Genomic DNA, 14,175 nt, shown 5'->3' on the forward strand with positions numbered 1-14,175 from the left:
GCAGTGCATTGTACAGGAATATAGATATGCAAGAAATATTTGCATAATGCCATTGAATAAATAGGTATACATGATACACCACACTGTATGTCAGAGGTTCCTGATCGACACAGAGATGAAGAAAGCATAGGATCTTCAAAATTTTCCCTCAAGTGAGGACTTCATGCTCAATGTGTACATTGTGAAAATACAGCATGATTCAGAAGAGCATCCACTGCTAAGTTTCTGAAATGCTGTATCACAGGCAAGCATCTCAGTGCTTAGGGATTTTGTAGGAGGGAAATAGGAATAACCCCAAGATCATGAGACACTAAAGTAAAGCTGAGATTAACTCAGACCAAGCTTTTATGTCTCTGAGATGTACATGAAAATTGTTCTTGCAAATTGGAAGTTTGGCTATCTAGTAGTTTCCTCAATTCCATTCTGTCTAAAAGATCTGCCTATACTCTGAGTCATCAAGTTCTGGGCTTTCAGTGATGTGGCTGGAAAATACACAAGAGTGAGTAATGTCATTTGGCCATTGGTTTAAGGAGGGTATTTAAGCTGCATTTTTCCTCAGTTAACTCTGTAAGGCACTAAGAAGACAGAGAAATGAGAGTTTTGTAAGTTTCAAAATGTGGCGTACTGATGAATTGTTCCAAAGTTGAAAAAAATCCCTGGAAATTTAACAATATTTCCCTAGAAAATGAATGTGACAAAGTCAGCACTGTTATATATTCCTGGTGGGATTCAGAGTTGGCACAGACACTCAAAGGCAAATTTAGTAGTATCTAACACAACTATGTGTACCTTTGCCCTCTGTTATAGTGAGTCCTGATACTAGCAAACCTACTCCTAGCAATATACGCTAATGTTAAGTAGAATATAAAAAGGCATATGCACCATGTATGTACTAGTGTATTACCTGAGTCTCCATAGTAAAAGCTTGGAAACAACCCTCGTGGTCTCCCACAGAGGATAGCTTGAGCAAACAGGTGGTGGACATAAATTGTTGCATGTCACAGATAAGAAAAGGAGATGACAGGTAACTCTTTATGGTCTTTTCTTCAGCTTGTACTGCTAAATGAAAAAAGCCAATAGACTTCCGATAATCTATAGACTTTCCCTATGAAAGTCCTGGATGGTTTAAGAAAACAGGAACTGAAGCTGGGGTGTGGTGGTGCACACCTTTAATCTTAGCACTTAAGGAGGCAGAGATAGTGGGATCTCCCTGAGTTTGAGGCCAGCCAGAGAGTTCCAGGGCAGCCTGGGTTACACAGAGAAACCCTGTCTCAAAACAAAACAAAACAAAACAAAACAAAACAAAAACAAAAAACCAACCAACCAACCAAACAAACAAACAAACAAGTCCACAAACTGCTCCTGAGATTTACAAAGAACTGGGTGTGGTGACATACACTTTAAAAGAGAATTTTTAAAATTTTTTATTGAGATTATATTACACCATTTCTCCTTTCTCTTTCCTCCTTCCAAACCCTCCTATGTACCCCTTGTTTTGCTCTCTTTCAAATCTGTGGTCTCTTTTTTCTTCAGGTGCTGGGGCGTGTGTGTGTGTGTGTGTGTGTGTGTGTGTGTGTGTGTGTGTGTGTGTATTTCTCAATGCATAAATAAATACAACCTGCTCAGTCTGTATCATGAAACTTTTCATTGCAACAGAGACCACTGCAGAAAAGCACATCCAATCAAAATGTAGAGTTGTATAGCACCACCTCAAGTGATACTTCTACAACACAACTCCTGTATCTAAGACTCAGGGATCACTGAACAAGACGGGGCAGAAAGATGGTAAGGGCCAGCAAAACCTGGAGTTTACTCTGAGATTGTGACTCCTAGAGATGTCAGAAGCTGCATCCATTAGTTCTCACCTACATGGCTTCCTAAGCATGAGCTGAATAAGGATGACACCAAATAGACATGCTAATGTGGAAGCTCACAGACTTTTAATCCCAACTCTCAGGAAGTAAAGCAGGTAGATCTAAATGAGTTTGAGGCCAACCTGGTCTACATAATGAGCTCCAGACCATAGTGAGAAAGACCTTGACTCAAACAAACCAACAAACAAATGAGAAGGAAAGAAAGAAAAAAAGAAAAAAGAAAGAAAGAAAAGAAAAGAAAAGAAAAGAAAGAAGGAAAGGAAAAGAAAAGAAAAGAAAGAAAGAAAGAAAGAAAGAAATTCACATAAAAATTCAAGGTATCTGAGAATTTTTTTTTTTTTTTAAAATCCAAGAACTAACTGAAACAATCTTGAACAGAAAGAACAATGTTGGGGGTGTTCATACTTGCCCATCTCAAAATTTGCTACAAAGCTACAGGATCAACAGGGTAGCAGACATTAAAATTAGACATACAGAGTATTGAGAATCTAAAAGTAAATCCTCACATCAATTGTTACTATTAACTGAAGTGTCAAGATAATCCAGTAGTGAAAAACTAGATAATTCAGCAAATGGTAACAAGACAACTGGGCAACAAAAAGCAAACGACTGGAACAACACTCTACCTTATATCACATATAGAAGTTGATGTAAATAGATGACAGACATAACCATGAGCTAAATCTAGGAACTTTTACAAAAATCTAGGAGTAGTTCTTCAAGCCCATACGTTAACTGCTTCTTAAGTATGATGTGTAGAGAATGCGTGCAACAATATTTTAAAAGTCACACTGGATACTACCAATTTAACAAAAAAAAAAAAGTTCTTCAAAGCTGTGATCAAGAAGTGAAATGACACCACATAAATTGAGAGAAAATAGGCACAGTTTATAGCTGGCAACAGTCTCCATACATAGTACACAGAAGACACTCTTATTTGAAAAATTCAAAAAGGGAAAAATCCCTTTTAAAAACTGATAATCTAGAGGGGTTTCTCCAAAATGGTGAGTAGCCAATAGGTACCCGAAGAAGTGTACACCATAAGTAAACATTGAAAAACTGCAATCACAACCATAGTGGAACACTGCTTCCTGTGCATTGGGGTGACCATTGTTTGAAAAGGATGTGGAAAAACTGGGGGCATTACCTTTGTGTATGAAGATGTTAAAAGGTACAGCCACTGCAGAAAATGATGTGAGAATTCATCAAAAATGCTCAGCTTCTCTCATCATATGCATACTGTATCTAGTTTGTGGCAAGAGTTATTAACAGCAACTTTACTGTGCTTGATCAGTTGGAAATATTATAACAGACAGTAAGAGTAAAAGTAGCACACAGAATTTTCAGTGATGGTTTGGTAGGTGCCGATACTGCCATTCTGACAGTGTGTGTCTGATGGGATGGAGCTAACACATGTTTATATGTCTGTCATCACAGACCAACACCTTCAGTGATAGAGAAGGACTTATTATTTTCCTTATGGAAGTTAATGTGTGTTTATTGTAGATTACACTTCATTTGTGTGTGTGTGTGTGTATGTAAGAGAGAGAGGGGGTAGGGGAGGGAGGAGCAGAGGAGAGAGAGAGAGAGAGAGAGAGAGAGAGAGAGAGAGAGAGAGAACACTTCCAGCAACCACATTTGTCTGGAGTAGAAATTATATAAAACAGCTAGCAATATGTTTTTATATCATAAAAGTATTGAAGCTTACTTGGTCATATGTCTGTGTTGTTGCTTGATTATGTCTCCACAGTTCAAGAATGAACATTACACATCAAATAACAACAGGAATGATAACACCAAACCCTTGAGCTCATAGGGACACTTTTGAAAACTGTATTGGTTGCTTTTGAAAGTTATTAGGAAACAAGTCATTTTGAAAATCATTGCTAAAGGAGAGATCACTTTGAAGCATCTGTTTTAATCTTTACTATCTGAGCCACATCTCCCCATAACTAAATAGTTTAATAAATCAATTTTTTAATTAAAATACTCCATTTAAAGCATAAAGAATAAATGACAGTGTTCTGTTTCACCACTCTGAAAAAAGTTTAGGCTCTAGGTAGTGATGCCTAATGGCAGATAACAGTACAAGATAGATGCATTAATTATGTACATGTTTATTAAAGTACATAGACTCAGCTGTAAAGTAGCTCTGCACTCCCCCCAAATATACAATCCATGCAACATGAATTTCAGTAAGCCTTTAGATCGTTCAACCAATTTTCACAAAATACAAACTTGTGAAGTGAATCAGATGCAGGACATGCATGTAATTTGCCAAACTCCAGCCTGTTGAAATGCTGTGACAAAAATGATTTGATTTCCTCAACAAAGCTTTTGCTAGAATATAAAAGATGTTGGTCAGGGAAGCTATAGAATACAAAACCCACAGGATCTATAAAAGTTCTTTGTAAAAACAGTTTGAATATTTCATACACGAATATTATGTGTTTTGATCCAATCCACCCTTTGTTCCCTCCCCTCTAATTCCTCCACAACCTTCCCATTCCTCTCCCCAAACTCACTGAGTCCACTTAGTGATGATTGTGTGTGCATGGGTAGAGTCTCAAAGGCTGTAGGAAAACTGAGTTGCCCTCCCTCAGTAGCTACCAATTGCCAATGGTTCCTCAGACACAGATGGGCCTTCCTGAACTCCTCCTTCCACGGTTAGATTTCAGCTGACTTGATCTTGTACAGATCTTATGCACACAGCCAGTGTGACAGTGATTCATGTGTGAACAGTCCTGTCATGTCTAAGAAAATACCATTTTTCTGCAGTTATTCACTACCCCCAACTCTCACAGTTTTTAGGTCCCCTCTTCCATGATGGTCTTTGAGACTTGTGGAAAGTGTGTGATATAGATGTTCCATTTAGAGCTAAGAACTCCACAATTTCTTATTCTATGCATGCTGACCAGTTGTGGGGTTTTGTCTTTAGCACCATCTACTGAAAAAGAAGTTCATTGATGAATGAATGAGTCCCTATTGGTAAAGACACCAATGAAAGAGGAAGTTTATTAATGAGGGTGAAAGATGCACTAATACGTATGTGTTAAGACAAGAGCTTGGGGACAATTTAGTACTTTGCCCATTTAGCAGAATTAAAAACATTGGGTTCTCCCAAAGGGCCTTGGGCCTCGCCAGACATGTTGTTTGTGCCAAGTTAATGGTATTAGGCATGTATTCTGTCTTGTGTATCAGGCTTTAAATACAGTTATAGAGTGGTTGGTTACTCCCATAACGTTCATGCCACCTATGTACTGTTGGGCCTATCATGTCAGAGGCTATTGTAGCTTGCAGGTTTCACAATCAGGTAATACTGTTGATTAATTTTTCTCTCCTAGTAGAATTCTTAGACCATTGCAGAACTATGGAGGCTATCCAGTAATGATGCAGCTTCTAGGTTAGTACCAGTTTGTTTTCTCCATGCCCTATGACTCAAATTCCTGGAGTGTTTTTACCAATAGAGACTTATCATTGAACTTTGGAGGGAATGACAATAGTCTGTAATACATCAGGGGTGGGGGTCTATGGAACTACATTTACCAATGACTTGAAAATAGGTACCCCATACACATCTCTGGCAATTTTATTTGATAGCCTATGTTGTTTGCAGAAAGCATTTCCCCTCTTATAGAGTGATTCCATTTAATTCCTTTTATATATGATACATATGTCTATGTATATTTTAGGAAGTTTATATAGCAGTAACTTTCCATATGACTTTTTCAAAGATCTTTAGTGTTATTTCTCTCTGCTGTTGTAAGATATTATCTTAAGGTATGTTACTTTTGTTCATGTTGCATTTGTTTAACTCTGTGAAGCTGTGTTACTTTTCCTATGTAAAATACCTGATGGTCTAAGAAAGAGCTGAACAGCCAATACCAAGGCAGGAGAAAAGATAGGCAGGGCTGGCAGGTAGAAAGAATTAACAGGAGAAATCAGGAAGGAGAGGAAGAATTAACCAGAGAAGGAAGAGGATGTCAGGGGCCATCCATCCAGCTACACAGTAAGCCATGGAGTAAGAGTAAGATGTACAGAAGTAAAAGAATGGGGAAATCCAAGAAGCAAAAGGTAGAAGGGATAAGTTAAAGTTAAGAAAAGCTGGCTAGAAACAAGCCAAGCTAAGGCCAGGCATTTATAAGAAAGAATAAGACTCTGTATATATTTATTTGGGAGCTGGGTGGTGGGCCCCCTAAAAGAGCCAAAGAGTAAAAAGACAAACAACAACACTCTGCTACCCTGACCTCCCATGACTGTATAAAAGTTCGATTTAAAGAAAGGAATATTTGTATAGTATAGAACTATGGACATTGAGTTTGTATTTGGTGAATGTTCCTAGTTTGATTATACACATCAGAAGCCAATACTGTTAGCTTTTTTTTTTTTTTCAATGAGGCAACTAATATTGGGTACAAGTAGAAGAATGTATTTTTCTCATGTTTATTTGCATTTCAAAATCAAATGAAATACAAAATAAAAACTATAAAATTAAAAATGACTTAAACCCCATCATTTAGGCAAAGTAAGTTTTTGGCAGAAAACTTTATGCATGGATCAGCATTGTTTATTTCCTTTTTATTTTGTATGTATTATGTCTTTTAAAATATATCCATTATATGTACACTGTGCATATACCTACATACACAAGACACATGTTTTTGTTTCTTTGTTTTGTGTGTGTAGTACCACTGTGCTGGTTAGGTTTTTGTAAATTGGACACAAACTAGAGCCACCTGGGAAGGGGGAACTTCAGTTGATAAATTGCCTCCATCAGATTGGCCTGTGGGTGTATTTATGAACATACGACCTAGTGAATTTCACATGCATCAGGGCTAGACTTGTTAATGTTAGCATAGCTGGCTAAGAACTATGCCACGCACAGGAAACAATGGCTACAGAAACCCAGCCATGAGCTTCCGTGACACGTGCTGAGTTACCAGGAAGGTCTGTTTATTTTTAAAAAGTAAGATTATATTAAGAACCCGAACATTCTGTCAATCACTAAATTATGTTATGCCTACATACTTTTAATGAAATATTATCAGAATATTAAATGCTTATCTTTTCCCATTGAGACTTAAGAAACTGATGTTGGATTCAGATGTGACAAGCTGAAGAAGGAATATGATTTTTAACAGTCAGCCTTGCCTTCACAGCTTACTAAATTGCTATTTCTGCTGGCCAGGCAAGCATGTTGCCTCTTGCCTTGACCTCTTTTCTCTTTGATTATTAATCCCCTACATGTTGGAACACTGTGGTTAACTTGTCACAACTGGCACTTTTATTAATTTTTTCTTTGGATAAAAATCTCTTAACTCAAGCCTTAATAAAAATGTTTGCTTGTTCACACTAAATTTAGCATAAGGAACATTTACACTTAGAGTTTAGTGCCACAATAGGAAAGTGTCAGCAGGTCTGAGAGTTTGAGAGTGCAAGGCAGTCAACAGCAGAGTGTAGCATAAGTCTGCTCCACAGGGTAACTTTTCCATTGGCTTCTAGTTATATATATATGATTGGCTCCGTGGCTCCGTGTTTTCCCTTTTTTTGGTACCCAGTCTCCATTCTCACCATCCTTATTCCATCAGCAACTCAGCCCAAGAGAAAGTATATTTTCCATTCCACTGCTGAGAGCAGCCTGAGGTGCAGTAGACCTCGGGTGTGATTACCTATTAACTATCCCAAGGTGGCTCACTGAAAGAGCTCCAGAACACAGTGAATATAGTTTGTGTTGGTGCAGTTGGAAGGACTTCAAATGGAAGTGTCTAGACTTAGCAGCTTTCCTGAGGCCTTTTAAACCTGAAGCAGAGCTAGCCAGCTGGTTGTCTCACTGAGGTAAAGAGGATACATAATTTCTAAAGATAATACCAGGCATGCACACCTCAAAGTTTTAAGAATCATTTCTTTCATTTGTCTTAATTCCCCAAGAGCTTAATTTCTGACATCTTCTCTGCGACTATGAAATTTCATTTATTGAACCAGTGAACAAACATCAGGGACTGTCAGTCTTCATTAGACTATCACCTCCCTCAGATTAATGCTGTGTTGAAATTCACATTCCTTATTGTTTGTAAATCCCCCTTCACTTTTTGGTATTTGTCCTGACATTGGTGTTCTGCAGTTACTCCTGAGCAGAGAATTCATCACTGAGAATTTATATGCTTTCTTGGGTACTGCTTGCAGACACTTAGTTCTTTAATGCAAATAAAAGTTCAAAATATGATCTCAGTGACATTAGGAAAACAGAAACACATCAAAGTAGTATTGATTTAGAGAACTTGGTTGTGACAATAAATCATACCTGAGCCATGAGCACAAGATAAATCCTTGCTGGAGAAGAACGTCCTTACCAAGGCTCTGTGCACATAAACAAATCCCCATTTGTCTGCTGGAGGCTCTGTGTATATAACAGGGGCCCATGTGGGGTTGGTTGTGTCTCATTCTATCTCCCAGTCCTCAGCACCATGTTCCTTCAAGTGAAGAGCAGGTATCTGGCCATACAGCTGGCATCACATTTTCCAGTGATCCCCAATGTCTATAGATTGGTGAATAAGTTTGTCATAGAATTGGCCCATGCATTCTCCCCAAACTCATTCTTTTCCATCATACCCATTGTTCTGACAGTCTAAACTGTACCCTATCCACAGAGTTCTCTCTTTTGTTTGTGCTTCATCTTGTGATATTGTTCTCTTTCACATCTCATTTTGTCCCTGGAGAACCCTTGGTTCATTTGTTAGGATTTTTACTTGGTAGAGATCACTTAAACTTACTGTTCCCTAATTTCTTTGTAAGAAATGGGAGCACGGCAGTAGTCTACTAGGGCTTGCCTCTAGAACTCTATCCTGTAAATGTAGTTGGTGTTTATTTTAAAACAAAATTGTGTGTGTTTTGCATGTGTGTTCATGTGTGCAGGCAGATGTACTCTCTACATGGAGGCCAAGGTTGACAGTGTTTTCCTCAATTGCTTCTCTACCTTACTTTTGAGACACATTGTCTTAATAAACCTGAAGCTCATTATTTTGGCAAGACGGACTGGCCAGAGAAATCTGCCCCTGACCTCGGATCAGCTCCTATGTCTGGCTCCCAGTGCAGGGTTTCTCACACTAGGCACCATGCCATGGTTTTATCCAGGAGCTGGGGATCCAAACTCAGGTCCTCAGGCTGACATGCAAGCACTTTGTCCCTTGAATTGTCTCTCCAGCCCTGATATTTATTTCTCTGATGTTGTTCCAGGTATTCCTTCCAAGATGAGGAAGACATGTTCATGGTGGTAGACCTGCTACTTGGTGGGGACCTGCGTTATCACCTGCAGCAGAATGTCCACTTTCAGGAAGACACAGTGAAGCTCTTCATCTGTGAGCTGGCCATGGCCCTGGACTACCTGCAGAGCCAGCGCATCATTCACAGGTCAGTCAAGTCCAAGAAGACAATCCATGGGCTTGAAGAAGCTGAATTGAACAAATCTTGTTCATCACTGCATTTAATGTTCATATAGTTACTGCAGCAGTCCTTTGGAGTTGGTTTGTTGCCCATGTGGGTGACTGACATATTAAGTTTAATTTGCCCAAGGTCACAGTCTATGACAAGGCTAAACATCACTATCAATGTCTGTTTGATACTTGGTTATAACTATGCATATATAAAGAGAAGGAATGGCGACAGGTGAGAACTTCAGTATTCAATTAATTAATTCAAATAGAGGTGGAAACATGCAGAGAGCAAGATAAAAAAGAAATTCCTCATAGGAGAAAACTTGGTTTAATGTCTTCCTGTCATGACAATTGTATTAAGTAAGTCCCCCATGTGTCCACTGCTAACAGGAGCAACAAAAACAAGGAGTCTCCTACACTTTAGAGAATTTGTTTTAAGAAAATAAATAAAGGGTTATAAGGGGATACATCCAAGTAGACAGGAAGGGATACATTATAATTGTAAAAAAAAAACAGTAGCCTTAATGATGATCTCATATACTATATATCATTTATCAGTAAAACAACCTGGATAAAGATCAGAGTTGCTATTAGGCCTGTATTAAAGATGAAAAAAAAACATGATTTATAAATATAAAGTTATCACCTAGGTTTATTAATAATCAAATCATCATCATATCCATTACTTTTACTGAGGTTTACTTTGTGCTGGGCACTCGGAAACATTTTATTAGTGTTTTAAATTTTTAAGCATCAACAAGGACTTCCCATTTAATTATAGTGTCCCCATTGTACTGAAAAAGAAAATGGGTCAAGGATTTTCTAACAGTTGGCCCTGTCAGGATCTAAAACTGAATCTCTCCAACCCCAAGTGAGAGAGAGAGGAAGCCATGTTATACCGAGAGCACTAAATATACATGCAAAATACAAACACCGATTACACATCGTTAGATAAAACCCAATGCCAATAACCTCACTACAGTCCTCTCTAATCTTTGAAGAACTGACTGAGATTTTAGTACAGTTGTGTCTCCTTTAGTATAGCCTGAGTTGGGTAGCATATTTGGCTGCTACACTTGGCTGCAACTTTTCTGGATCAGCTCTGAGACTGTGGATGAACAGGTACCACCACAATTTGTAGGCACATGAACTAATCCTCTTTTTCTTTTCTGGCTTTATGTGGGTAGACTTAAGTAACTGTTTAATTTTCCATCTTTGGAGAGGCTATTTGTACTGGAGGAGATGTGCTCTTTAAGTCATAGTTAAATGGAAAACTGACCAGTTAATCACACAGGACTTCAGAAGGCAATTTACACACCTGGTATTTGGTGGGTAATTGAAGACCTTGGTTTGAAGAGCAGGCTTGCTGGCGCTTGGCAGCTTTTTTCTGGGAAGGGCTTTATTCCGAGAGGAATTCAGGCTGGAAATTCACCTTGAACCTAGAAGAAGATCTTTCCTAGCTGGTGTCTGTTTTTCTTTCTCTTCCTCCCTCACACCTCACTAGTCTCATCTAATTTGGGCCACTGAAATCATGTGGCACATAAGGGTTGAACTTCCTCTTCCTCACTCTTTTTTTTCTTTTTTTGATTTTCGAGACAGGGTTTCTCTGTGTAGTTTTGCACTTTTCCTGGATCTTGCTCCGTAGACCAGGCTGGCCTCGAACTCACAAAGATCCGCCTGCCTCTGCCTCTTGAGTGCTGGAATTAAAGGCATGTGCCACCACCACCCAGCCTATTCCTAGCTTTTTATACTCCCACTGTATTTACTACTGTCCACTTTCAGAGGGCCTGTTTGTGCTAAAACGTCTTCTCGCATAGAAATGAATGAAAGAAATCTGGACATTCTGGAAGCAGCATTGAAACAAACTAAGATGCTGTCCTTCTGGGGTCACAGAACAATTCAAGTGTGTCTGCTGCCTGTGGGCCCCACTCACCCCCCTCCCCCATGCATTGTATTTTATAAGCTAACAGAACATCTTTGCACTTCTGAGAAGCTCTGACACTTTTTGATATGCAGCTGCTTAATTCATTTGTGCCCTTCTATTCCAGGAGTGAAGCCATGTGTGCTTAGCTTCCCATTGCCTTGCCATTATTTGGAAAAACTATGAAGGAAGAGATGCTGGCTAACCTCTTACATGTTCTAGTAAATTGAAGACATATTGCCAGTGTTAAAGTTCTTCCATGATAATGGGCCAAATAGACACTTTAATTGTCCAATAACTAGGCTTTTTACCATTAAAATGCCAGACACCAATTCAATGTGTTATCATCTTTCAAATGGCTTTAAAAACCAGATACATGGTTAATTAAGGAATATCCTTCTGTCTAAAGAATTTAAAAATTGGTAATAATAGTGTTGTTCTGAGAATGGGATTATGTGGGGTGTAAAGTTGAGAGATGAATTCAGAAACAATCTGGGCTTCTGAGTGCTAGGAATCTCATTATAAAAATCTCCTTCTTCATATATTACAACACATATTTTTCCATTCTGATGGTTTAGCTATTTCCCAGGGTGTTTAGTGATATACAACATGAGCTTTTTCATGAAATACATTCAAATTAAAAATATAACTCTTCAAAAAACTATAGCTTCCTTCAAAAGAATCAGTAAAACAAATGCTCCATTTGATTGATGCTAAGATGACAGAATAAATCATCTTTCAGCTGCTTAGAATACTACTGTAAAACTCACACTCTGAATTCCAAGACATGAAATGTGTGAATGAAAAAGAATAGATGAAGTATCATAGATTTGTCCAAGCATACAATAACCAATTACATGGAACAGCAGCTATAAAATACAGAACTTCTATGTTTAGAGTCAACCCATGTGTTGCTCCTGGACAGTAGATGATTCAAAATGATCTTAAGTACTCAGTGAATGTGCATGGAACAAGAATAAGGTCAGTCCACTATTTACCAGTGGCTTCCAGTCCAGGGACTCTTCTCAGGACTTGTCAAATACCACTCAGTATTCCTCCAGTTACAGGAAGTTGGTGGCGTTACTATCCCCATTTACAGCTGGAACTCCAGTTAAAAAAACTTAAGGCTCTTACCCCACATCACACTATGAGAGTATAGGTGAAGCATCAGATTGAGGAAATGCAGAGCTCTTGACCACTCTGTGTCCCATGAGGTTGAATGTCGCTGGAGCCTGAGGAGAGTGCAGAGTAAGGTGAACATGGCCATCATTCCACAAATTTAGTCCATCAAAGGATGATCTAAAACCAGAAGCTAAACTGATGAGGAAAGCTGGAGCATACGAGGGAAGGTGTTCGATAAGAAAACAGTGTTAGTGAGAACTCAGAGGATTCAGAAGAGATTTTTAAATGGCCAAAGCAGCAATCAGACCTAGACCATGTAACAGGGACTGAATAAATCAGAGTCATTATTCAGGGGCCAGGGAGATGGCTCAGTCAGGAGAATGCTTGCTACAAAAGCATGAGGGTATAAGTTGGGATCACCAGCACTCAAATAAGAAATGCACACATTTAGAATCACAATGACTGGGGACTGGTGATCCCTGGATGTCATTGACAAGCTTTCTGAACTGAATTGTTCAGTTCCCGGTTCAGTGAGACTCTGTCTCAAAACATCAGGTGAACAGTAATGGACGAAGATGCCTAATTTCAACCTGTTAATCTCAACAAGTACATGTATTCATATGAGTCCATAATCTCGCCTTCTGTATGAACACACTGTCTTAGTTAAGGTAACTATTGCTGTGATGAAGCACCATGACCAAAAGCAAGTTGGAGAGGAAAGGGTTTAATTGGCTTACATTTCATCATCAAAAGAAGTCAAGACACAGCAGGAACCTGGAGGAGACAGGAGCTGATGCAGAGGCCATGGAGAAGTGCTGCTTAAGAGTTTGCTCTGCATGGCTTACTCAGTCTGCTTACTTAAAGAACCCAGGACCACCAGTCCAGGGGTGACCAACCCATAATGAGCCAGGCCCTCCCTCATCAATCACTAACTAAGAAAATGCACTACAGACTTGCCAGCAGCCCAATCTTATGAAGGCGTTTTCTCAATTGAATCTCCCTCCTACCTCATGATTCCAGCTTGTGTCAAGTTGACATAAAACTAGTACACAGACACACAGAAATAAAGAGAGGGAGGGTAGGAGGGAGGGAGGAAGGGATAGATAGATAGATAGATAGATAGATAGATAGATAGATAGATAGATAGGTAGAGTTCATTGTATCTGAGAAATACAGAATGGGATCTGTTTTAATTGTGTTCTTACATTGATGTCCCTGCCAACAGATGTGTGTCTTCTTTTTCTAAAACATTGTACCTACTTTCTTTGCCATAAACTTCACATGGGATATAAATGGGTGGTTTTCCTAATTTATTGATAGAATTTTTCAATCCATAGACTTGAATTTTTAAAGTTCTCATAATATTCAAAATATTGAGCTAATTTTCATCAATTTCCAGAGTTTTCTTTGACACAGCTGATAAAGACAAAGATGCAAAAACCTTAGTTTTGATTTATATAATTAGACAAGTTTCTTGTTAGTCAAGAAATTCAAATGTTTTCTTGTGCTCACAGATTGAAAAGTGGCTTTAGTTTTCAAAGTGTGGAAGATCTTATTTTAATACCCCCTTATTTATATTAAGTCAGTAAGTGAAGGCTTTAAAGTGAGAACAGAGTGATTATTTGCTTCTATTAAAAATAAGAGAGCCTAAATTCATTATACTTCCTGTGAGGAGAGCAGTATTTGATTAGAATGCCACAGTCCCTCCAATGAATAATCTGATGGAAACTAATTATTGCAGGCCAAGAAGGAATTGGTAGTCATTCTCCTGTCAGACATTGAAGAAGACTCAATTATGAATTTAGGCTATGGAGATGAGCTATATAAG

General features: G+C 38.6%; 1 protein-coding gene across 2 annotated transcripts in view; it reads left to right on the plus strand.

The window, feature by feature from the left end:
* Positions 1–14,175, plus strand: part of Stk32a (serine/threonine kinase 32A) — a 147,693-nt gene that overhangs the window by 49,060 nt on the left and 84,458 nt on the right. For both annotated transcript variants that reach the window (XM_036204427.1, XM_036204428.1), the window contains exon 5: positions 9,108–9,281. In XM_036204427.1, the coding sequence (XP_036060320.1) occupies positions 9,108–9,281 (174 nt within the window). The remainder of the gene's footprint in view (positions 1–9,107; positions 9,282–14,175) is intronic.

Source organism: Onychomys torridus, chromosome 13 (genome assembly GCF_903995425.1).
Source record: "Onychomys torridus chromosome 13, mOncTor1.1, whole genome shotgun sequence".
Taxonomy (NCBI): Eukaryota; Metazoa; Chordata; class Mammalia; order Rodentia; family Cricetidae; genus Onychomys; species Onychomys torridus.